At 42.7% G+C, this 26,552-nt stretch overlaps 1 protein-coding gene across 1 annotated transcript in view; it reads left to right on the forward strand.

Moving 5' to 3' along the window:
- CPO (carboxypeptidase O) overlaps window positions 1-23,660 on the forward strand; it is a 32,141-nt gene extending 8,481 nt beyond the window's left edge. Inside the window, 9 exon segments of the mRNA XM_014836383.3 lie at window positions 11,023-11,074; window positions 12,172-12,271; window positions 14,300-14,399; window positions 14,910-15,078; window positions 15,334-15,419; window positions 16,554-16,756; window positions 22,362-22,446; window positions 23,253-23,438; window positions 23,441-23,660. Of these exon segments, the coding sequence (XP_014691869.3) occupies window positions 11,023-11,074; window positions 12,172-12,271; window positions 14,300-14,399; window positions 14,910-15,078; window positions 15,334-15,419; window positions 16,554-16,756; window positions 22,362-22,446; window positions 23,253-23,438; window positions 23,441-23,514 (1,055 nt within the window). The 3' untranslated portion in view covers window positions 23,515-23,660.
- The last annotated feature ends 2,892 nt before the right edge of the window (window positions 23,661-26,552 follow it).

Genomic DNA, 26,552 nt, shown 5'->3' on the forward strand with positions numbered 1-26,552 from the left:
AAATGATGGAGCCACGTAAGCCGCAGTCCTTTTTCTTCTCTTCTCAGTCTACACTCACACCCTAGATGAGCTCCTCTGTGTGGCTTCAAACATCACTTATTAGATGCTGAAGAGTCACCAATTATGCGCCTCGCTCCAGCTTCCCTCTGAACTCCAGCCTGCCACAGCTGCTGCCCACTTGCCAGTCCCCTGGATGTCTAAGGAGCATCTCAGACTTATCAGAGCCAAACAGAACTCTAGAATTTCATCCCCTCAGACCTACTCCTCCCTCAATTTTCCCCGTCTCATAAGAAATCACTGTTGTTCATTCAATTCTTGTACCCCAATTTAGGAATTGTTCTTAAGTTCTCTAATTCTCTCACATTTCATATTCTTCCCATAACCAAATTTGTTAGGTCTGCTTCTAAAGTCAATCCCCAGCGTGACCGTGTCTCACCATGTCACCATGACTGGCTAGCCTGAGGCCCTACTGCCCCTCCCCTGGAATGCTGCGGTGTCCCCCTAGCTGCTCTTTCTGCTTCCCTTCTTTGCCCTCTCCTGCCTATTCTCTCTGCAGCAGCCAGAGTAACCTTTTAAAATACAAAACCAAATTTTTCCAGTGATTTCTTAGAATAAAACCCACAGTCCATCTGCAGCTCCTGGTTATCTCGCTGGCCTCGTCCTCCACCGCTCTCTCTTGCTCCCGCTTCACTCACACACTGGCTTTCTTCCAGTTCCTGGATCACATGAAGCTCACTTCTTTCCTAGGACCCTGACACGTGCTGCCCTTTACCTAGAACACTTTCCTACAGCCGTTCACCCAAACCACATCGTTTAGAACTTGAAAATCATCTTAAATTGGTCAGGAGAGGCCTCTCTATCTTAATGTACTCTTGGCCCACGATCATCATCTATCTCCTTAATTTGATTCTCTTTACTTAAAATTGTATTTTTCGGTATACTTGTTAATGGTTGCTCCCTCAGCTCCACTGTGAGTTCCAGAAAGGCTGAGACTACCTCATTCATCCTGCATGTATTCATCTTTGTACTAGTGCTGGTGTATGTGGGTATCATTACATTTTTGTAAAATGAATGAATGAATGACTGTAGGGCAAAGGATTGAGACTGGGCCCCCAAATGCCTGGAGCTCTGTTTAAACCCTCTACTTCTCTGCATTGAAGTTTGCCTTGCTCAATTAGACTTTTAGCAACGATCTTAACCTGAGCCTTTTCCTTTACTGATCACCATCTGAGATTTAGGCACATCCTGGGTTTGTCTGAAAACGTGACGGGGATAGAGTTCTTTATGTGAGAGGGGGATGTGGGAAAATCCACTTGGGAAAGGATTTAAAATATTTTCACTGCTCAGATTTGGAGAAACCTGGGTTTGTTTAAGAAACTGGTGATGCGGCCCACCAGAACAAGAGAAGATATTTGACCCCAAATAAAGCTTTAGATTGCAGAGGGGAGTGGAGATCCTGAATAGTCACGGCCACCGTGACCAAAGCGGAAGACACATCACCTATGATGCCCAGGGGCCTGTGTGGAGGGAACAAGAGTGATCAGCTCCTGAGTATAGGTGATGGGGATTCCTAGAAATGAGGACTTCACATAGGGAAGAAACTTCTTTCTGGATCTAGTGGGGCCAAGAGTTTGTGTAAATTTGGTTTTAGAGGAGAAATGAAAAATCAAATGGTAGGATTTTCACTGTTCAAAACTTGCTTGAAGACACGATGGAGTTAATGAAGCACCTGCTTGCATATTATTTCTGCTGAGACATCCACTGACTGACTTATCTTATCTTGATTGTGGGAGCCTGCCCTTCGTGCATTCTCAGAGACACTTGATTCTCTGACCTGCGGGAGAAGCCCGGATTTTCTCGCTCTCTTTGCAGAAGAATGAAGCCTCTGCTGGGAACCCTTTACCTCTTGGGACGCTGGTTCCCGGGGGGCTAGGACGTGGTAGGTGAGTGTGAAGTGGAAAGGGGGCCATCTGTTATGGTTCAGATTATCTAAATGAAAGGCTCTTTTTAGTATCAATGCAGCTGGATTCTCCCCTCTTCCTACCCATACACACCACCATGCAGTGAGAATAATAAAGATTGCTGAAGTTTTATCACTGAACATTCCTCTGATAATCTTTGAATAAGATAATGAACAAATATCTAACAAACATTTCCTAGCACAACATATGGTAAATACCGACAGATATGTCATGTTTCGTAATTGAAAAAAGGAAATTATAGTGAAAATTTATATCCCTCATTTACATGGTTTCTCAATAGGTAAATCACATTATTCTGATTACTGAGGAAAAAATGTTTAAAACTACCAAATAATTTCACCAAGAGATTAGTACTGCTAATTTTTTGGATAGATAAATAGATAGATAATTATGTATAGAGTGCTATTGCCAGAATTTTTCAGTTAAATTGTCCTATAGACATTTTCCTATCACATTCATAATTCATTTAAAACATGTTACAATCGCTAGTACCATTGCATCATTGCTACCCTAGGGGCATTTAGTTGATTTCTACTTTGTCGATTTTGCAAATAACGCCATAATAAGCATCCAGCTACATATAATTTTCTTTGCAAATTTTTGATTATTTTCCTGATATAAGTTATAAGAAGTGTGACTACTGGGTCAGAAGCTGAGAAATTTTAGAATCTTGCTACACGTTGCCGAATGGCCTCTAGAAGTGTTGTGTCAGTTTACACATCCAACCACACTGTATGAAAGCACTTCTTAATGTTTGTCAATCTGACAAGTGAATAATACCCACAGTCGACCTCCTTTGCATTTTGTTGATTTCTGATAAGGTTAATAAGCATTTTGTCTTGTTTGTTACTGATTTAATTAGTTTATAAATTGCCTGTTCATGTGATTTGCCCATTTTTGTGTTCTTTTCCTATTCATAATGAATCATAACTTCTCTCAATATGTAATCTACATTAAACTCTGCGGGCATGCGTGCATGCATGTAGTTTCCATAGAAAAAGTGTTTTCCTCTGTTCATATGTTGCTTGTGACCCTGCTCCTGTGGCATATCCGGTCAAGCATGGACAGTGATAAACAATGCTGCCTCCTTTGCTTCATGGTTAAAAGAATCTTGCAATGAACTTGCTGTCACAGAACAGAGAAATCCTCTGAGATTTTTGCCCCAGACAACTGTGTGACCTCAGCTTGTCCCTTAGCTTCATAGACAGTCTGATTTCAGATACATAAACAGAGTCCAAGATCCACGTGATGCCAAAACCCCTGTGGACACTGCCATCTCATGTTTTCCATTCGTTTACTTGGTTTCATGTAGATGCTGCACTTATCTGCCCTTCTGAGATTCGTCATTCGTGAATTAGAGACAAAGACTTACACACATCACAGGGCTTTGATTGGGGAAACATCCACCTGCTTAAAAATATCAAAAGCCTTAAAACTTACACGTTCTTTGGCCTAGTATCCCTGCTTCTGGAAATTTATACCTAGAAAATAAACTAAGAATGGAAAGAGTTTTATGCACTGAGATGCAGCTTTATTTATAATATAAATATTATATTAAGTATTGTAATAATTGGAAATAATCTGAATGTCCCCTATTAGGTTAGACAAATGTTGATACGTGATATATGAGCATGGATATTATTCTTCCAGGAGAATAATGACTTTGAAAAACTTTTAATAGCATGGGAAAAGGCATGTTTTATGGTAAAAAAAAGATTCAGAATAAATAGTGTAATAAAATACTTAGAAAAGTAAAAGAAAAAATATGAACCAAAATGAACATTATTATCCTTGGTTGATAATTTTTTCCTTTCCCTCAATTATTCTTCATTTTGAAAATATTCTACAATGAAGATGCATAAAACTTCTATTTTAAAAGATGATTGCCAAGCCCAGATTAAATTATGAAAGTGGTTTGGCTCAGGCAGTGGAACTCAGACAAGACAGCTCCCATTGAGCAGCCCCTCATGACTGCACTTCAGGAAAACATTCCAAATCTGCTACTCCTGGCACTTATTGGCTGTTTTCATTTTCATTATCATTTACCAAGAATGATACTTTTTAAAATATACTTTAAATGTATACTTTATATGTGATGATACTTTAAAGAAGTGAAACTCTCACTGTTCACAGATGACATGATTTTATGTATAGAAAACCCTAAAGAATCCATTGGGAAACTATTAGAAATAATCAGCAACTACAGTAAAGTTGCTAGGTACAAAATCAACTTTAAAAAATCAGTCTTTCCATACTTTAAATAATGAACTGACAGAAAGAGAACTCAAGAATACAATCCTGTTTACAATTGCAACAAAAAGGATAAAATATCTAGGAATAAATTTAACCAAGGAGGTGAAAGACCTATACAATGAAAACTATAAGACATTACTAAAAAAAATGGATGATGACATAAAAAATAATGTCCACTTTTATATGCTCTTATCAATTCAAAACATAGGCTAGCTGCCATTTTTGATACTCTTTATTCACTGCATATTATGTATTGATAGCCTAGGAAATCCTTAGTTAAAAATTACAAGCATGGTAACCTTTTCTTGGGTATTTAGGGTGGCAGTCTCTCATCCATATTGCATACTGTCAATACAAGCGTAAATCTGTAGAATCATTTGAGACTTAGTAATATGACTCAAATGCCTTAAGAATGTTCATCCTCTTTGACCTTGCAATTCTTCTTCCTGGAATTTAGCTCAAGGAAATAATCAGAAATGAGCACAAAAATTTATGCAAAAAGTCATTAATTCCGTAATTATAATAGCAAAAAAACAAAAAGGGGAACAGCTGTAATATCCAGCATAGATGACAACACTTAAAGAAATGATCTATGTAATTTATACTCACTGTCAAATATTATGCAGTCATTAAAAATAATATTTATAGGGGCCGGTCCCATGGTGCAGTGGTTAAGTTTGGTGCACTCCACTTCAGTGGCCCAGGGTCGCGGATTCAGATTCTAGGCATGGACCTACACCACTCATCAGCCATGCTGTGGTGGCAACCCACATACAAAATACAGGAAGATTGGCACAGACGTTAGCTCAGGGCTAATCTTCCTCAATAAAAAATAAATAAAAAATCTTTATAAAGGATTTTCACTGGTTTCAGGAAATGTCTCTGGTCTAATATATAACAAAAAGAGTGAATATAAAATCATCTATAGATATAATCTTCAGCATGTTTAAGAAAAAAAAAATGCACAGATAAAAGACTGAGAAGACATATGCCAAAATACCAGCTGTGGTTACCTCAGGGAAGTAGGGTTATTGAAGACTATTCTTTCCTTCTCTTTTCTATTTTTCTTCCCTCTGAACTTTCCAAATTTCCCACTATAAGTATATGTCAATTTTGCAGAAGGAAAAATGTTTGAAAATATATTACTATCATGAAATATTCATGTAGCTGTTTCCTCACTAAGTACTATTTAAAATACCAAATTTGTCTCAATATTCATTAGTTTTTTTGCCTCTTTATACATTCCAGTGAAAATTCCATCAGACAATCTTTGATCTGCAGTATTTATTAACAATGTACCCCAAAGGATCATTTTCTCTGTTAAACATTTTATGAATTTCTGTTCAGAAAGAATACTCAAAGTGCAATAATCCTTTCATTTGATGGGTGAGATGAGACTGCTGATAAATTGCGGGAGTAGACAGCTTTTCCCGTCCCTCTCTCCGTGGATTACGCATCACCCAAGAAACTGCCTAGGAACAGGAAACTGCCTTTTCTAAGTATATTGTTTAAACATTGCTTGAACTAAGTATTTGGGTTTCTGAAGTTTAAGTATTGTGTTTAATTTTGTCTGAAAATGATGAGCACTTTTAGTATCATGGTTTTCACTCAAATCCCATACATTTCACTTTTTTTGCATATTACATGCACCCAGTCATTCTATGCTGGGCGGAGGAGGCAACATACTCACATATTTTGCAGTCATGGGCCGGGGAAAGCCAAATGTTGGTGCTTGATGGTGTCCAGTTACCTTTAATTTATTCCCTTCTACTTTGTGAAATTGCCAGGGAATACTGGCCCAGTTGAAAGAGGAATTCACCAGATGACCGCTTTGCTTTTTGGGGCACTCATCTCCTACCCTACTGAGTGATTAAAGCAGACCCAGACATTTGCTGAACTATGTGAAGGAAGGAACAGGGGCTCTCTGAACAGCCACTGTCCCTGGTCCCAACACTGGCATGAAAGTGTCTCTAAGGATCTCAGTTCCCAGCAGGACACAACAGGCAGGACGGCCAGTGTGAGGGGCTAGGAGGGCGGGGGCTGCGAAAGGCACCCTTCTCATTGGCCTCATTCGCTCCCCTCTCTCCATTCTGAAAAAGCACAAAAATTATTCCATAGTGACTTTATAATGCCGATAATTATTTTGTTCTCTCTGTAGTCCAAATCAGAGATGGACAATTTTTTAAAAATGGGCTAATAAATATTTTATGCTTATTTCTAGGGTATAATAAAAGTATAATTTAGCCTATGTAACAAACTTTTCAGAAAAAAACTCCAACAACCTGGGATAATAGTATTTACCTTAAGAATTGTTGTTAGGATTATATATATGTATGTATGTTAGAATTATGCATCTCTCTCTATAAATGGAGTCCTCACACAGTGCTGGCGTGTGTAGTTGCCAGGAGAAGGCTGGTTGTTATTACTCCTGGCTGGGCTTCAGTTTGGAGTCCTCCCTCCTTGTCCTCAATACACCTAGTGCGCCATTTAATTGGTTGCAAATCAGGCACCATCTTATCACACCTCCTGCCTTATTACTTATTGGCTAAATTTTTCTGCTTTTCATGTATTTATGTCTCATTCCCCTAAGTAGATATTAAGCTCTGTAAGAGACTAATCTACTTTTCTTTTACTACTATCTATTATTACTTTTGCACAGAGTATCGAGAGTACTTACTCACTGTCTTGTTGAATGGATTAAATGAGATGATCATATCAATGTTTTGGCCAGTGTGTAGCATATAGTGCTCAATAAGATCTAACTAGTGTTATTATAAAATATATATATTTGCTGATTATTTGATAAAGACATGAAATGTGCTCCTGAAAATTCATGTGCAGATTGACTTCTTGTGAGTTTTAAACACACCACGGAATATACTTGTTTTCTTTACGACATGATACTGTGTTTTGTAAATCAATCAGCCTCAGCATATTGCTTGCACCGATATACATGCTTGTATTGAAATTGCTCACTCTGAAACGCTCTTGCTTATTAAAAGAAATCAAATGAATAATAAATATTAGAAATGAATCTCTGAATAACAGAAACGTATTTCTCCTCAACTATTACAATTTTAGTAACATTTGTTTCTTTTAATCTCCTTCTAAAATTCATTTTCATTGTTTTAATTAAGTCTTTAGACAATCCTAAGTCATGAGATTTTCACTTGGACAAGTTAAATAAGGTAAAATTCATTCAACAATGTAATACAACATTTACAATTTTGAGAGTAAAGATCTTCTGTTAAGCTCAAATTATTATTAATTTTAGTAACAATTAAAAATAATAAATTTAGCTCCAAGTTTAAAGTTGTAGAACTGTGTAGAGAAATTGATTCCTGTTAGCATAATTGTGGTACATGGTGCCAAATGAACCAGATTAAAAAATTTAAAATTTAGTCACTCCAGTTACTGGAGCTGTGTAGATATGAATGGAACTTGAGTTTTAATCACTTCTATCAAAATATTTTTTTAGTTTAGTATTATTTGAAGATATTGCCAGTTAGATGGCCAAATCACTCTCCATATAATTTTTATTTTTAATATCTTTGAAGCTAAATTGGATTTTTACTTTGCTTTGTTTTGAACTACTACTGTTTTGTTTTTTTTTTAAAGATTGGCACTTGAGATAACATCTGTTGCCAACCTTCTGTTTTTTCTTCTTCTTCTCCCCAAAGCCCCCCGGTACATAGTTGTAAATCCTAATTGTAGGTCCTTCTGGTTGTGCTGTGTGGAACGCCACCTCAGCATGGCCTGATGAGCGGTGCCATGTCTGCGCCCAGGATCCAAACCAGTGAAACCCGGGGCCACAGAAGCAGAGCGTGCGAACTTAACCACTCGGTCACAGGGCCAGCCCCAAACTACTGATGTTTAACACTTACTAAGTAAGCATTAACTAGGTGTCAGAAACTGTCCTCATTGTTCAACATAGGTTAACTTATTTAATCTTCATAAGAATCCTTTGGGATGGTATTATTACTCCCATTTTTTGATAAGGAAATAAAGGCTTAGGGAAAGAGCAGATATCATACCATGGATGTTAAGGGGAAAAAACGTAGGAAAATAGATAAAAGTCATTGAAACATTAACTAATTAGATTTCTAACACGTTTCCTTGCAATGCTGGGTCACTATCCAAAAGTTCACACCTCAGCTTCCCCAAACCTCACATCCTGGCGCTATTAACATGGTAATCACTCCATACTCATTTGTTGGGCAAAAAAATTATCAGTTAGTATGTGCTAATAATGAAAATATCACCCCATTTCTTGCTGAGATAAAGCCTTTTAACTAGTGAATAAGACATTCATCAAACATTTGTGAGACAGATAGAGGACCAGCTGTACGACTTACTAGCTCTGGGACTGTTTGCAAGTCATTTAATTTCTCTTGGCCTTCATTTCCTTCTTTGTAAAACATGGATGATAACACTTCACAGCGTTGTAATGAGAATGAATTATATAATGTGTAGGTGCCAGCACAATATCTAGCATAGAGGAGGCATTGAACAGTTTTATTAAATGGTTTGTTAAAAGATAAGCCATAAATAACAATCTGAATAGGCCCATATCTATGAAAGAAATTGAATCAATAAGTAATAACCTTCCAAAACAGAAAGCACCAGACCCAGATGGGTTCACTGGTGAATTCTATCAAACATTAAGGAAGAAATTATACCAATTCTCTACAGTCTCTTCCAGAAGACAGAAGCACAGGACATACTTCCTAACTCATTTTATAAGGCCAGCATTATCCTAACATGAAAATCAGACAAAGGCATTAAGAGAAAAGAAAACTACAGAGCAATATTTCTCATGAACTTAGATGTAAAAATCCAAACAAAATATTAGCAAATTGAATCTGACAATATATAAAAAGAATTATCCACCATCTCTATCAAGTGAGATTTATCTCACGTATGCAAGGCTGGTTTAACATTCAGTAATCAGTTAATGTAATCCATCACATCAATAGGCTAAAAGTGAAAAACCACACGATCATATCAAAACATGTGGAGAATCATTTGACAAAATCCAACACCCATTCATGACAAAAACACTCAGTAAATTAGGAATACAGGGAATTTCCTCAACTTCATAAAGAATAGCTACAAAAAATCTACAGCTAACCTAATGCCTAGTGGTTAGAAACTAGAAGCTTTCCCACTAAGATTAGGAACAAGTTAAGGATATCCACTGTGACCACTGCTTTTGAATATTGCACTGAAGTCTTAGCTAATGCAATAAGACAAGTAATGGAAATGAAATGCATACTGACTGGGAAGCAAGGAATAAGATTGTCTTTGTTTGCAGATGACGTGATCATCTATGTAGAAAATCTGAAAGAATTGACAAAAACACTCCTGGAATTAATAAGCAATTATAGCAAGGTTGCAGGATGCAAGGTTAATGTACAAAAGTTAACTGCTTTTCTATGTACCAGCAATGAACAAATGAAATTTGAAATTACAAACAATTATCACTTAAATTATCATCCCTAAAAATGAAATACTTAGGTATTAATCTAACAAAATATGTACAAGATCTATATGAGGAAAGCTACAAAACTGTAATGAAAGATATCAAAGAAGAACTAAATAAATGGAGAGATGTTCAATGTTCATGGATAGACTCAATATTGTCAAGGTCTCGGTGCTTCCCAACTTGATCTATAGAGTCAATGCAAGTCCAATCCAAATCCCAGTGAGTTGTTTTGTGGATTTCAACCAACTGACTCTAAAGTTTATATGGAGAAGCCAAAGACGCAGAACGGCCAACATGATATTGAAGGAGAAGAGCAAAGTGAAGGACTGACGCTGTTCGACTTCAAAACTTACTGTAAAGCTCCCTGATTGCCACTGTGATCAAGACAGTGTTGTGCTAGTGAAAGAGCAGACAAACAGGTCAGTGGAGCGGGACAGAGAGGGGCCACATAAGTATAATCAATGATCTTTGACAAAGGAGCAAAGGCAGCACAATGGAGCAAACGTAGTCTTTTCAACAACGGTGCTGGAACAACCGGGCAGCCACACAGAAAAAAAAAGAATCTGACACAGACCTTGCACCCTTCAAAACTAACTCAAAATGGATCATGGACCTAAATGTAAAATACAAAACTATAAAATTCCTAGAAGATAATTTAGGAGAAAGCCTAGATGACCTTGGGTATGGTGATGACTTTTTAAATATAACACCAAATGCATGATCCATGAAATAAATAACTGACAATCTGAACTTCATTGAAATTAAAAACTTCTGCTCTGCAAAAGACAATGTCAAGACAATGAGAAAACAAGCCACAGACTGGGAGAAAATATTTACAAAAGTCACATCTGATAAAGGAGTGTTATCCAAAATACCCAAAGGACTCTTAAAAACTCAACAATAAGAAACAAATAATCCAATCAAAAAATGGACAAAAGACCTGAACAGACACCAAAAAAGATACAGAGAATGAAAGTAAGCATGTGAAAAGATGTTCAGCATTATGTGTCATTAGGGAAACGCAAGTTAAAACAATGAGATACCAGTACACACCTACCTGAATGGCCAACATTCAAAGCACAGACAACTCTGAATGCTGGTGAGGGCGTACAGCAACAGGAACTGTCATACAATGCTGGTGGGAATGCAAAATGGTGCAGCCCCTTTGGAAGACAGTTTGGTAGTTTTTTACAAAAGTAAATACACTCTTAACATATGATTCGGCAATCACGCTCCTTGGTGTTTACTCAAATGAATTCAAAACTTCTGTCCACACAAAACCCTGCATACTGATGTTTATAGCCACTATTCGTAACTGTGAAGACTTGGAAGCAACCAAGATGTCCTTCAGCGGGTGAGTGAATATATAAACAGTGGTCCATCCAGACAATGGAATATCACACAGCACTAAAGAAATGAACTACCAAGCTGTGAAAAGACAGAGAAAAGTTAAATGCATAGTGCATATTACTAAGTGAAGGAAGCCAATCTGAAAAGTCTCCGCACTATATGATTCCAATTTTAACGACGCTCTGGAAAAGGCAAAACTATGGAGACTGTAAAAATACCAGTGGTTGCCAGAGGTTAAGGGGTAGGGAGGGATGGATAGGCAGGGCACAGAAGAGTTTTAGAGCAGTGAAACTCCTGTGTGATACTGTAATGGTGGATACATGTTATTACACATTTGTCCCAACCCATAGAATGTACAAGACCAAGCATAAGCCCTAATGTAGACTGTGGACTTTGGGAAATAATGAGTGTCAATGTAGGTGCGTTGACTGTAACAAACGTACCACTGCAGTTGGGGATGTTGATAGTGGAAGAGGTTGTGCCTGTGTGGAGAAGGGGGTACATGGGAACTCTCTGTACCTTTTGTCCAATTTTGCTGCAAACCTGAAGCTGCTCTAAAAAATAAAGTTTATTTTAAAAGAAAGATACATTATTGTTTAAAGATTAATTCTCACCATTACACGCAGTGCAGTGGTTAATGTTGCAGGCTCTTCAATCAGACCGTCAGGGTTTAAATCTCAATAACACTTTCCCTCTGCCTCAATTTCTTCGTTTCTGAAATGGGGATAATAAGAATACCTGTCTCAGAGCTTTTGAGAGAAGCAAATGAGATTTGATTGGCTTAGAGCAGTGCATGTCTTATAGTAAGTTTCAGTTCAATAAATCTTGGCTATTATTTATTTGACAAATTTATAAGTATTTTTATCGATAATATCTTATGGAATTATTCCAGCCTCCCAGCGAGGTTGGAATGGCTGTTCTCACCCTTCAGATGAAGAAACTGCAGCTCAGAGGGACTCCCTGGTTGCCCGAGGTCTCAAAGCGCTGGCTCTGTCCTCCAAAGGCTGCACTCATCACTTTCTCCACCTCTCAACAGCCTCGCAGCCCTCGTGACAGCCTGGTTTCTTCATTGCTTTTGGTCTGACCTTCTCCCCTTTGCAGATCCCTAGTGCAACACAGGCGAGAGGGCATGGACGAGACAGTGAGTCCGAGGAGCAGCCCGGAGACCTATTCCTATGACAGATACCACCCCATGGGGGAGGTGAGCAGGACACCTGGGGGCCGGGGGCTGGTGGTGTCACACCCACTTTAGGATGGGTGATCCAGTTCACTGTTGCTGCCTGTGGACGGGAGAGTCTCAAAATGTGAGGCTGAGATCTGCATGTGCACTGAGTTCAGCGGATTCCCAAACATCACCCCCCGATGACCACCGTTGAAGCTACAACCCTGGTGATATGCAGTAAAAAAGTAAATTAACAACAAGAATGAAACAGGGGAAAAGAACGTCCCAACCAGCTTTGCTCGTGGGAACATGGATCAGAATTAACCCATATTCTTGTTCATCAGATCCATGGCCAGTATGAGCAGGGCAGGGCCAGTGCGTACGGGGGTGTGGGACATGGAGTGGAGAAGCCTTCTGACTGAATTGTATTGGGCTGAAAATGTGGTATTTCCTGTGGGGTATGAGGGACACAGGCAGCAGTTCTCAAGAGGGGAAAACTTTTTTTCAAAGAAGTATTTGTGTTGCTGCTAAGATAAGTGCGGTGGATTTTGAAACTGGATACGGTAAAAAATTAGTTACTACATATGCATATGTGTGGGGTGTGTGAATAACATTATGCAAAACTTTTTTGGAGTATAAATTCCTAAAAATAGAATTACTGGTTAAAGGATATGCACATCTAAATTTTTTATATAAGTGCACAAGACACCCTCCAAACAAGCTTTACCATTTCTTCTCTCAGTATTGGAAAATATATTAATATTTTCCAGAACTTTTTTCAGAGTACAAGAAAAAAATTACATTTTCCTCTGTAACAATCACTCAAAAGCACTGAAAATTCTACGATTTTGCACAAGGTCCAGTAAGGCCCATGGAAAACTACTGCCCTGCTATCAGAGACAGGTCACACTTGGCTTGGCCACTTGCTCTGTGACTTTGACCAAGACATTTGTCCTCCTCGGGCCTCAGTTTCCTCAGATGTGAAGCAGGGAGAGCAGTAGCCTTCTCGCAGCTTTGTCTCGGGGGTAAGTGAGATAAACCACACGACAGCTCACTGAACAGCAGATAAACATTGCTGCTGCTGCTGCCCCTCGCTGCTGTGTGCAGCTCCCCAGGATGTGAGGCGTCTGCACCCTGCCCAGTGCCATCAAGAATCGCACACGGGCCCCGGGGGACAACTTCTCAGTCTCCTCCCCACTTAAGCACTGTTAGTTATAATCATGCCTTTTATCTGTGGAGGTTCTATGACAAGATGAATGTCAATTGAGATACGAATATTTTCAAATAGAATATTTGTTATCGCAAATTAACTATTATTATTTACCATTATTCTTGTCAGTCAGATATTTCAACTCTAGAAATTGAGTGCGGCAGTGTCATATCACATGCCGACGACTGTCTTAATATGCCCTATCTTTGTGAATTCCTTGTTCACTCTCCCTTATAGAGCCCCAAGGTGTTGACTTACGGGAGAAGGTCTCAGGCCCTTCCTTTCTAGCATGGTGTACGGCTTGTAATTAAATCAGCATCTACTCAGGTCTACTCAGGCGGACCAAAATGATTAACTTGGCTTGATTTAGAAACTTCTTTTGTGTTCTGTGAAGGGCATCCCCAGGTCTTCTCCAATTTTGGATCCACAGACATCAGCAAAGGAAATTGTTGTGATCCACAAAGACTGAAGAAGCTCCCACAAAAGAAGGCTGACCTGAAGCTTCCGGCGCGATGGAGCACCACCTGGCAGCCTGGAAGTTGGCGCCATCTGAAGGATGTGTTGTTATACAGTGTTTCCGAAGTGTTATCAGTGGACTATCGAAATTGTTAATTTGCAATAACTTATTTGTAAAGTTCGACAGTGTCCTGAGACTGGGTGACAGGGTAGATCTCTAATGAAAATGGGAGGAGGTGGGTAATAATTCTTTGGTTTACTCTTCTGGTTTGTTTAGCACACAGCTGTTGCAACCTAGAGCAGAGTTTGGAGTTCAGTATGTTCATGAAAGAAGCAGTCATCTTAATTCGAGGCAGCAAACGGTCTTCTCATTGATAGCCTCAGTCCTCCGGCTGCTGCAGATCTACCAGTGGATGAGCCAGATAAGAGAGAAGTGCGCGGAGGTGGTGACTCAGCACTTCCTGGGGACGACCGATGAGGCCCGGCCAGGATTATCTGCAGGTGAGTGAGAGGGCTGGGAATTACCTCACTGGGGGTGAGAGGTCTCCCTGCCCCAAGCCAGGGACATTTGTTTACTATTCAGGGACCCTATAGTCAGAAATGGGGACAAGGTTAACAGAGGCAGTGCAGGGGCCAGCCTGGTGGTGTAGGCAGCCCAGGGTTCGCAGGCCTGGATCCCAGGCACAGACCTACACACCACTTATCAAGCCATGCTGTGGCAACATCCCACGTACAAAATAGAGGAAGACGGGTGTAGATGTGAGCTCAGGGCTAACCCCTTGCATTTAGTAGACAAATTCATCTTTAAAAGGTTTCTGACGCATATCACTCCACAAACAAGGGCCCCTGTTTCTAGAGAGTATTCGCTCCTCCGCCTCCCCCATGGTGACCCACAGCCCCTTCGTGAGACCCCTTTGTCTTTCTGGTGCTTTCTGGCCTGGAGTGTGAACAGGTCCTTCCTTCCGAGCTCATCTGGCAAAACTTGTCTTTATCCCCATCTCCACTCACCAGTCTTCTGCTTCCAGAAACATGCAAAGGCAATCTCTGACACATCTGGAACAGCCTTTTTCCATCTGCCAAGCTATTTCCCTTTCCTCCTTTATCACTCGGACCTGAAAAAGGACGCTGACGCTTTCCCTGATGAAGCAGATCTCATCTACCCAGAACTGTTAATCTGCTTGTGAGGAAAAGGCCAAACCACGCCCTCCAGTTGGATGGTTTACACGTGTGTACGTGTTTGGTTGGACAGATCTTCCTGTTTTGGGGGTTGCTAGCCCACCTGTGAGACTAAAAATGACACACACAACCTTCATAATGTTAAGGCAATTCTTCCAGACAACCCTAGGAACCATTTTTAACATTCGAGAGCCACCCATCATCACTGATGCTGTGATTTATGAGACCGAAGGCAACATCCTCATTTCCTCTGTTACAGGATCTGGAGGAAATCCCGTTCATCCTATAATAATGGCACATGTTTTGGGACCGATCTCAATAGAAATTTCAATATATTCTGGAGTAGTAAGTACATGTTGAGTAGATGAATTGATGAAGAACAACGACAAATGGAGCAGAGAAGCCAGGAAAGAGGTGAATTACTAGAAATATGACTTTTGAAAATAAACAGATTTTGTGCAGCTTTCTAGACTTCCTCTCCAGTGTTGTCGTCTAAGGGGATGACCTTATCTCCACGGTAGGAACCAGCGACACTCAGGCGCAGGTCTCTGAGATTGGCTAAACGGGGTTACAGCAGACCTAGACCCCTATGAATGTGTTTGAAATCCTATTGCTTTGTTTTAAAATATATGAATTATCATAAAGAAAAGGAGCATCAGAGAATGATCCTTGCAGATTATTCTACAGCAGGAGGGCAGAGGTAAATGAGTGCGTTCTTCTCCTTAAGGCTTTTCCATGCTTCCGAATCCCAATGTGCCCGATGAATCAGAAGCACAGAAAGAGGTCAGCGTGGTTAGGGGGAGTCTGGCTAGGAACAGGATGGCAAGAGTTGAAATTCAGGCTTGGCGGCTGTGTGATCTTGGAAAAATTGCATCTTCTCTCTGCTTCGGTTTTTCCTTATTTATAATGTGGCCCACAGTAATACCATCTTATCCGCAGGTTGTTGTGGGGATTAAACGAGATGCCACTTAGGAGGGGCTGAGCACGTGCCCAGCATGTAAAGGGTGCTTCGTTGATGGTCCTCACTAGTATTGATGAGGAGGACTGACTGCTGATGTCCTTGCAAAATAGCTCTAATGAGACTCAAGCCGTTTGGACTGTGGGAGAGAGACTTCAACCAGCGAGACTAAAGAGTCTGACCTGGGAGCCCAAAGACTGGTCCCAATCATTTGTTTCAGGGCCCACCACAAGTTCAAGTGCAAGATTACTGAAAATGCCATTCCGTGTTGCTTCTTCCTTCCCAGGCCATGTCAGCATGATGTTTGTTTCTAAATCTGAACGTTAGCCCTCCTGCCTGTCTGCGTTTCTCCTTGAATGACTATCCAAGCTGACTTATTTAACCAGGGCTAACTTAGTTAGACAAGCAAGAGCAAGCCCCGATTCCACCCTAGACGCCCTGAGCGAGGATGACTCACCCTTGGTCAGTTCTGAACTGGGCTGGGGATTCCCGCCTTGTTTGCGGTTTCCTGTATATTTTAGGTAATGGCACAACTAAAAACTGCCAAGATATAGCATTCTGTGGGGCAGGACCAGCGTCTGAACCAGAGACAAAAGCTGCTTCCAGCTTGTTAGACAGCAAGAAGGAGAGCATTGTTTGCTTCCTGACCTTACGCTCTTACGGGCAGCTCCTCCTCGTGCCTTACGGCTACACCACAAACAAGTCAAGTCACCACAAGGACCTGGTAAGACCAGAGCGTTGGGAGAAGCCTCGTGGCAGCCCTGCCTCCTTTCCCTGTTTCTGTTCCAAAGACTCTGGCTCCAGCCCCGCTTTTGTTCTCTCTGCTCTTCCTTCTTTCCTTTCTCCTGCTTTCTGCACCTTCCCAGACGCCTGCTGGAAAGGCTTCGGGTTAAATGCCGCTTTACCTACACTAATTAACTAACTGTTTCGCAAAGTGTCAAGTTGGGAGACATCTTAGCTATTCGGCTATAATATAAATGAGATGATTATGTTAAAAATCTGCAGGAATGCGCTTTCATTTCTGTAAATTCTCCTGAAGCTTCGTTCAGCAATTACAGCTTTCGAACCGTGCTTTAAAGAACTCGCCAGCTGTTAGTGGAAGATGGCAAATCTAAGATAACACGCTAGTACTGTCTGCTCCTTCTCTGCTGCACACGAGGCTTTATTTTCTTCCAAACTCTGCCTCTGGTATTTGCCTGGGAGCATTTGTAAGGGGCAGTGCTGTGAAACCAGGGTCGGGAAGCGGCTTTGTCTCCTCGGGGTCCCTCTCCGAGGCCGTGTTCACCCAGCCCTGGTGGGGGAAGTGCTGATGAGGCCTGGACTCTTCTCCCTGCTGTGAACCTGAGGACAACAGACACAAGGGGCTGAGGGGGTACATTTAGAATTGTTGTGATATTCGTTATCTGTTTTAAAATTAGTTCTTCAATTTTTAATTGTGGTAAAATACACATAACATACAATTTACCATCTTAACCAGCAAGTGCACAATTTAGTAGTGTTAAGTATATTCATATAATTGTGCAACCCATCTCCAAAAATTGAAACTCTACACCCATCGAACAGCACCTCCCAGAACTCCTCGCCCCTGGAACCCAGAATCCCACTTTCTTTTTCTATAAGTTTGGCTCCTCCAGATTCCTCATGCAAGCGGGATCCAGTACGGCTCTTTTTATGACGAGCTTAGTTCACTCAGCATAATGTCCTCAAGGTTCATCTACGTTATATCATGTGCCAGAACTTCCTTCCTTTTTAAGGCTGAATAATATTCCTCTGCATGTACATATCACATTTTCTTTACCTGTTCATCCACTGATGGACAGTTGGGTTGTTTCCGCCTTTTGGCTATTGTGAATAATGCTGCCGTGCACATAGGTACGTAAATATCTCTGAGATCTCGCTTTTGACTCTTTTGGGTATATATCTAGAAGTGGAATTGCTGGGTCATATGGTAGTTCTATTTTTAAGTTTTTGAGGAACTCTCACCCTGTTTTCCATGGCAGGTAGACCATTTTACATTCCTACCAACAGTGCACCAGAGTTCCACATTCTCACTAAAGCTTGTTATTTTCCCTTTAACTTTTTTATTTTTTAAAACAAGCTCCCCATTATCAACCAGTGCTGGGATGGGTGGGGGCTAAGTTTGCTCTGTCTTAAGATCACAGAAGCCTGGTGGCCCATCAGTTCCATTACACCTCCATTCCCTCTCCCACGGGAGCAGGACCCTTAAAACAGAGGCCTGGACAGAAAGAGAAAAGCCACCCCAGCTCTTTGCTGCAGGGAAGGCTTCCCCCAGCAGTCAGAACTACCCGGCAGGCCCCCAATATCTTTCTTGCACCTGTTTTTGAACATTTATACTCTGTGATCATGTTGCGAGGTGTGGAAGTTACTAACATTTGCCCAGACCTTTGCAATCTACAAAGGGATTTGACAGACATTATGGCATCTGAGCCTCACGACAATATACTAAGCTCACTTTGGAGATGTGGACACTGAGTCCTGAGGTTGACTGCAGCCCTGGAGCCCCTCTCGACAGTGAGGGAGGACCTGTGCTGGAACGCCCGTCTTCAGACTCCAGAGGCTGCATCCGGCGACCGCCTCACACTGTCTCTCTCTGCTCAGGAAGGGTTTGCAGCTTCTAGGAGCCGGTACCAGGGTAGATGCCCAGTCCCCTGTGTCCTGTTTCCTCCTCATTTCTGGGCCCCAGAAGTTCTATTTCTTCAGTAAAGAAACCTGCAGAGATAGACATTTCCACGGGGAAGCCCAGAGCCCTCCTTATCTCCCAGTTTCTGTGATGCTTGCCATAGATGTCTGCCTCCCGCTTAAAGGGATCTGTGACAAATACAAATGAACCACCAAAAACAGGCCATTGTAGATCTTTGATGGGACGGGCCTTCCACTAGCAGAAAAAAGAGGCACGTAGACCCAGTATTTTTCTAGGGAATTTTATTCGCTTTTTGGTTCAGGAAAACAGATACTACGTGACCATTTTGCAAGCTTTGTATTCAAAGGTTAGTGGGTCGTGTGCTAATTGGCTGTCAGATTAGAGCCCTCCGGCCACAGGCTGAGTGGGGCAGGAAGGCAGGAGGACCCTGAGGTGCTGCATCGCCATCCCTGGAAGGTAATTCTGAGGTGGAAAGGACTAGACCGTTGGTAGCCTGTGTGGAAACCAGTCAACTGAATTGAGAGACTTCTCCCTTCTGTATCTCTGACAGTCTCAGGTGCTGAAGAATTAGCATAAACATTCATCCCCAAGACTTTTCAACAACCAGACACTGTGTAGATTTTGCCCCATGTGTCAACCTTATTGACACTAGCTAGCAGTATAAATTTTAGGTTCTTAGGGGTAAGCTTGATAGAGTGCACAAGGACACAGGTTCAACCAACTGTACAAGGAGTTTCCATTTCTAGGAAGATTTGCAGCCACCAGAGACCAGCAATTAATCTCTATGTACTTACAAAACCAAATGCGTAGAAATCGTGATAGATCTTATACCGTGTGATCGAGAACTTGCAATCACGATACAGGGAGGCACAGTGTTAGACAGCCCTGTTCCAAATGGCTCTGGAAATCAGAACAGCTGTGAGAAGCTGATGCTGTAGATGCTGACATTCTTTCCATGTGAGCTCTTCCCACATCAACCCCTGTGGCCCATCCTTAGCTCCGTCCTCCCACACATGCCCGGGCCTTAATCAATCTGTCTGAGCACCTGCCTGTGACCATATACCTATAGGAAATTCTCTGGGTCCAGACGAGGAGTTATGAAGCAGGCTTGGGGTCTTTAGCAATGTAAATTATGTACTACTAGCAAAGGGATTTTCATTAGTTTGACCAGAAAGTGCCTTTAGGCTGAGAAGAAGGGCAGCCAAGAAATTGGCTGTCATGGCCTTGCAGTCTAGTGTCAGGAGAGAGAAGAAGAATCAGGAATCCCACCCCTAGAGATGGAAGTCGGAGTCTAGGAGATTTTCACTTCACCTTCTCAGAAAGGACTGATCTATAAGCTACGGATTGCGACTGTAATTCTCAGATATCTTAATTTCTTGCTTCTATCTACTTCCCCATAGTCATTGCTGGTGGGGTCATAAAAAAAGGGGGTTTTTTTGTCAATAAAGAAGGGGAACTGGGAAGACTGTTTCCCACACCACAGCCGGGATTTGAGGGACGAGAAGGGTATAGGATAAAATAGGTGAAGGCTGGTGATGGGAAGAAGAAATGGGTGTCTGGGGTGACCTGCAGGAAAGACAAAAAATGCAAGACACCATTGGGATGGAAAAGGTAGTCTGGAGCTGCTCCATGAGACCCACGTAGGAGTGGAGGCCCCACAAGGACCATCGGCATGGAGTTTCAGTTGAAGAAATGCAGAACCCATGGGAATTAAGGACAATTCACAGTGCTTCATAGCTCTGCTAGGGACTCTCAAAGAACTTGAGAAGGGAGTGCAGCTGGTGACTCACAACCACTCTCTCCCCAGGCCTCAGGCTCTCATCTCCACTCATGCAGCAGCCGCCCCAAATCCTTTCTCTCCACCCTCCGTTCTCATTTCTCACCAGAATTTCTCTCTCCAGAAATCCCCTTTCTGATTCTCCTCTCCTTATAATTCCGTCTTCTTCCTACAAACGGCATAATGATTAAACCAGCTTTACTCCGTGACTTCCTCAGCTCAATTCTGGGCGACACAGCCCAGGAACCAAGGCAGACTCAGGACCTCTTTTCAGGGAGAGAGACAGAAGGTGAATGGCCGAAGACAGAATTCCCAGTGGTGAGTGGAGAGGAGGCAAAGAGCTTGAAAACATGTTCAATTTAATGTTTCTTCTTTTATCTTAGCCACACACAGGAAGTCCCAGCGCCCTGAGGAGCTGCCCACAAGCTGCGTACAACCCACCACCACTCATTGCCTTTTCTCCTCTCCTCTTTGAGTTTCACTGGGCCTGCCCCCCACTCTCCCCGAGCACCACCCTGTCGCTCCTCAGGGTTCAGTTGGACAGCACAGGACCAGGAAGGGAGAGGCAGTGTCTGAAACGAGACCTGTCCCGAGTCAGCAGTCAGGGGAGCTGAGACACCTCAAGTGCAGTCAGGCTGCCCTGAGGGTGAAAAGCGGTGGAGGGCCACAGCCCAGGCAGGCAGTGGGCGTGCGTTCTGGGGGGGTTTGTGTAGAACCCAGGGGAAGTAGTGGGATATCCCAGCAGGCAGGGAGAATAGAGCATCAGGGAGTCTGGGGCGGGAATATTTAGACTGTCGAGAAGGTGTGCGAGGAGATTTATCAGAATGTGAATAAACACAGCAGAACACTTGGATCTCAGTGACTCTGATGTCAGGAAAGGGTCTGCCAAGAGCAAGGCCAAGACCTTGGACAGCATTGCCTTCTGCAGGATTTGCAACGTAGTAAGGTGACGAGGTGGTCTGTGTGGGGAAGGGTGTAGTTTCCAGCTCTGAAGTTCCACGAGCCCATGAGAGATAAGTGTGAAATACCTATCAGGAAAAATAAGAGGGGAGTGGTGAGAAAGATGTGAACAAAGGGCTCTGGGGGAAAAAGCGGGAGAGAGAATCAGCTGCGGTGATCAGGAATGGCCTTGTGGAGATGCTGGCATTTGAGAAAGTCCTTTGAGGTTGGGCAGAATGTCAACAGACAGAGACAAGAGGTGAGGCATCTCAGGTAGAGGAAACAGCTGAGAAAAGACAGAGAGTCTGAGGAAAGGGGCACATCCAGGGAGGAGCGGGGGAGCTTGAATTTCATCATCTGGCCTGGGATGTAGAGAATATGACATTGGAAAGACGGGTTAGGGCCATATCATAGAGGATCTCAAATACGAGACTGGGAGGTTTGTATGGAACTCAGTGGGCAACTGAGCATTATTGAAGGCTTTCAGCAGGATCACAATCATACTTCCACCCTACATAAGTTCACCTGGAAGCCAGGTGGGATCAACTGGGATAAGGAATGCTGCTGACAGGAAGGGAAACAGAAGATGACAATAGTCCATTTCAGTGGCAATGAGACTCAGATGGGGTGAAGGCACTGGAAATGCGACTTGGTAACTATTTGAAAGAAGGAGAGTCAAAGATGGCTGCAGGGTTTTACATGTGTTTGTGGAACAAGGTCAGCCAGAAAGATGAGAACCTGGATAGCCTTATTAGTTGGGGAGATGGGGAAACTGGGCTTGAGTATGCGGAGCCTGAAGTACCAGCAGGCTACCCAGGCACAGATGTCCCATGGGAAGTTAGGGACATAGTCTGGAACTCTGGCGATGGATTTGGACAAAATACCAAGCCCTCTGGATTGTTGGATTTATTTTTCACACCAGATATCTGTCTCTGCATTTCCCACCTACAGATCCAAGTTGGACAGAAGGCAGCAAACACATTGAAAGCAAAGCATGGAACCAATTATAGAGTTGGATCGAGCGCAGATATTTTATGCGAGTATCTTTTTTTCACCTCTTCCATAGTATCCAAGGCACAAAAACATCAGTGGACTTTGGGGTGAGCAGAGGAGGGAGAGAAGAGTTCCTGAGATCAACAGGAAGTTTTACAAATCAAAATCACCAAGGATAAAAGGGAGTCTACGAGTCCAGAATTGTGCTCTCCAGGGAGGAGGTGTGAGCGAGAAGAAAAAACTAACACACGGGCTCAGACCAGAACTCCCTCTGGCTTCAGTTAAAAAGAGCTGAGAAGGAGCGCGGGAGTTAACAGGAAGGATGTTTTCCGGTGATCCTTGGTCAGTTGATCCAGTTCCCAGAGGACCCATCAGGCTAAGAAAGCAGAGCAGGTGGGGCCTAGAGAAAGGCTCTAAAAACAAGGAATTTAGTTGAAAGGAGAGTGCACTGCCTTCCCCCAACCACCACCGCCTCTGCCCCCGGAGGACCGCCTGGAAAATATTTGCGCAGTATCTTCCTGTTGGTCACTTTGTTTCCTTTACATGTCAGTTCAGTCTTTCCGTGAAACATTAGGTTGTTCAGTCTTTGATTTAGCTGAGAAAAGTTAACCAGATCTCTGCTATGCACCGGGGAGAATCTTCAGCCCTGTGGGGATGGTGGAGCGAGAGGGAGGCTGAGCAAAATATAACCCCTGTCCTATAGGGGCTTAAGATAGACGGGGAAGGAGAAGACAGCCAGCCAGGGGACCCTAACTTGAAAGAGTTGATTTATTTTGCTGGATAATGGCCATAGAAATCTGTGCTCTCACAGTACAGTTTCTAAATCTGCCTTCACGGTTTCATTCATAGACACCACACCAGGGTCTTCCAGAGACTGGGCTCGTGACATTGGGATCCCCTTCGCATGCACTTTCAAGCTGAGGGACAATGGGACGTAAGGATTTATTCTGCCAGAAGCTGAGATTCAGGCCACCTGTACAGAGGGCATGGAGGCTGTCCTCTCCATCCTGCATGAGGTGCGTGAGAAATACTGGCACTGAACGGTGCTGGAAAGGTGGCGTCTCCCGCAGCGGTGCTGAGCCTGCTAATGTCCTTCACATCCATTCTCTAAGCGCATCCTCCCAGGCCGGCTCAGCTCCAGTGATGAGGATGTGCTCACAGAGAAGGTGTTTGTCTGCGGTCGGAGAGGAACCAAACAATTCAACTGAAAATACGCACTTTCTGTTTCAATAAAGATGAATCATGTTTGCATTTTAATGTTTGTTCTGCTGGTAATTAATATGTATTACGTTAAAAGAGTATAATAGTAGTTAGTTATTGCCACAATAATGCTACAAGCCAAACCACTCTGAAATTCAGCGGCTCAGGAAGCTACAGGTCAGCTGATCTTGGCTGTGCCCACTGACACATCTGTGGGCAGTTTCAGGGCAGCTGCCCCAGAATCAAGAGATTTTTTTTCCCTGTCTAAATTCTGAAAATTTGCTTGTGCTTCTGAACATGGTTTGCACTTAATTTTGTGTTTTAAGTTAGTGGCAGCTTTCAAGAGATCAGTTACATAATCTCTCTCTATAGCTGTTGCTGGTTTCATTTATTTTTTTATTTCATATTTTGTTTATTTATTCAAAAATATTTTTTAAGAATCTACTAGGTACATTTTGCCAGGCTCTGGAGTTACGATGGGGAATAAGGTAGACTTGGTCCTTGTCCTCTTGGAATGTCTCTTCCAGTGGGTGAGAGTGGGGGTGGTAGCCATAAATAATTGGAATGGGCACGCTGTTGCATACCAGGCAAATCTCAGCCTGAGCAGGCCACAGTAATCAAGAACACAAATAAATAAACTAAATGTTGCACTTGTGACAGATGCTATGCGAGAAAGAGTGAGCAGAGAGGTAAGCAAGGGCAGATTGCGTGTTTACGGGATCCAGGCATTTAGCTGTGCGTCTTGTCTGTTAAACTGTAGGTGTTCTTAAGGCAGCGTCTGTGACTGCCGTTTCTGGTGGATCTCTATGTGACACCCTGAAACAGTGCTCAGCACTTGTCAGGCTTCAAACAAATGCTGTAGCTGTGACCAGGTGACAGGGCCTCCTTGGGTGTTCAGTCACCCATTCCCGACTTCCCTTTTGGTCACAGTCACCATACACTTCTGGGTTGTAACACTTTCGTTGCCTTTCTTTGTCCTCCTTATTTCTTCCTGTTTTGCCAGTGTGTGGCTGATAAGGGTCAGAAAGGAAAACGTCAGGGGCGATGGGGCTTAATGAGTCAGAGAACAGCTATTTACATGGAAACTCGGACTCCACAATTGTGGCATTGTCTGGAAAAAATGGTTGGGTTTCATCCACAGCCAGCCTCGGGTGGGGGAAGACTGGCGTGGCCACCAATGCCGTGATCAAGAAGAAAGCAGGGGAGCTGCGCCTCAAGGCTCAGTTTGAGCTTTAATCTAGCCTGTAGTTTAGTTTCTGACACTGTTGTTTAACCATTTGGACCTCTGAGAATGAGAGGAGCTCTGGTCTACAAAGCTGAACTCGTGTCTAAAGATTGAGCCCACGGCCGAGGAAAGTTGGAGGGAACAGATGGAAACGCAAGCTCTCAGCTGGCCTGAACCCTCCCACATGGATTCTTCTAAGAGCCTAGGACACAAGCATGGCTTTCCTGGGGGGCTTCACATGGCTCTGAGGGTGTGGGGGTCTGAGAGCTACGACACACTTTTCATTTCTCCTGAAAGTGTTTTACTTCCTGTGAAAGGATCCTGAGAGCAAGGACAGGAACGTGGGGACCACCCTGATCTTTCTCTAGGACGCTTTCGACTTCCTGGTCTTAAATGGTAATAGGGAAAACTTCACAACTGGTACAACTAATGCAATCTTGAGAGTGCCCTGTACTGTGGCTTCGCTGGGTCTGGGATCGGATTTGACCCTACCTTAAAGCCAAGGAGTTAGCTCGTTGCTGCTCCATGGATGTTAGAAGACACGAGACGCCTGAGTCAGAGACGGGACGTTGTTACTCACTGCACAGTAAGCCGCATGAGCATCCGCATGTTTACATCGGTTCCCCTTGCTCCCAAGTTCCAAGGGGTGATGCAGAGCCCAGGGACCCCTGCAAATGTGGTGAGTTGTGTGACAAGAGAGAAACCCCCCTGTGAGGGTTCACTGCTTTCACAGCAGCACGGAGCAAGCCTCATCTTCATCCTGGAAGGAGACCTTGCCTCAGTGCTCAAGTTGCTTGTTTGCTGCAGACACCACTCTGAGAAGTGGCCAGGTCAAGAGTGGTCAGGGCCCCACCTCCTTGGCATGGCCAGCAAGTCAGGTAGGAGAAGAGAAGCCACCAGAGGGCTCTCCCCCGACAGGCTCTATGAATTAGGTTGAATCATATGAAACTGCTGTTCTCACAGGTCGGAGAAGTCCTAGTATTAGCCATTTTGCACAGTTCAACTTAATACTGTCCCAGTGCTAATGAGAGTGTCTCCACGATGCCTTTCCTTTTATTTTCAGGAAATTTGAACACACTGCTTTTCCTGCTCCTATTTCTTTCCTTCCACCAAACTTCACTGATGCCTTTTTTCCATAACTATTCCTACAAAGGAGCCAGATCTTCTTGAGCATAGGTGAATTTAGAGTTTAAAATGGTGATAAATGATAAATTAAGGTGGTATCCAAGCTTCTAGCTCTATTTTTTTGACATCAGTGTCAAAATGAGTTATATTTTTGTTTCCAGTATGGATGACCAAGCTCCTGTCCTCCTTCCTTTCTGACGCCGCTCAGCAATCTCCTGATAAGTTACAGAAAATATATTATTCATATCTCCCAGTATTATTCTTATCTTCTGCGTATAATTTGAATCTGTCACAAATTTATTCTGGCACTGAGAGAAGCCCACTGGCCAAGTATATAAATTGCAATACTAAATACAAAGGAATTTAAAAAATTAAAATCAATAATTATTAATTTCTGTTACTATATGCAGTGGTTGAAACACTTTATGCGTATTACTTGGGTAATACTCGTAAGAATCCCAAGTTAGCTACTTTCACTCATTCAATGGAGGAGCTGAGACAGAGAGAAGGTAGGTAGCCAGCCTATGGTCATGCTGTTCTTAATAGTGACCAAGCGATCAAATATTTATAGGGATAGGAATTTTCTGGTTCCAGGATGT

This window comes from Equus asinus, chromosome 4, assembly GCF_041296235.1.
Source record: "Equus asinus isolate D_3611 breed Donkey chromosome 4, EquAss-T2T_v2, whole genome shotgun sequence".
NCBI classification, from domain to species: Eukaryota; Metazoa; Chordata; class Mammalia; order Perissodactyla; family Equidae; genus Equus; species Equus asinus.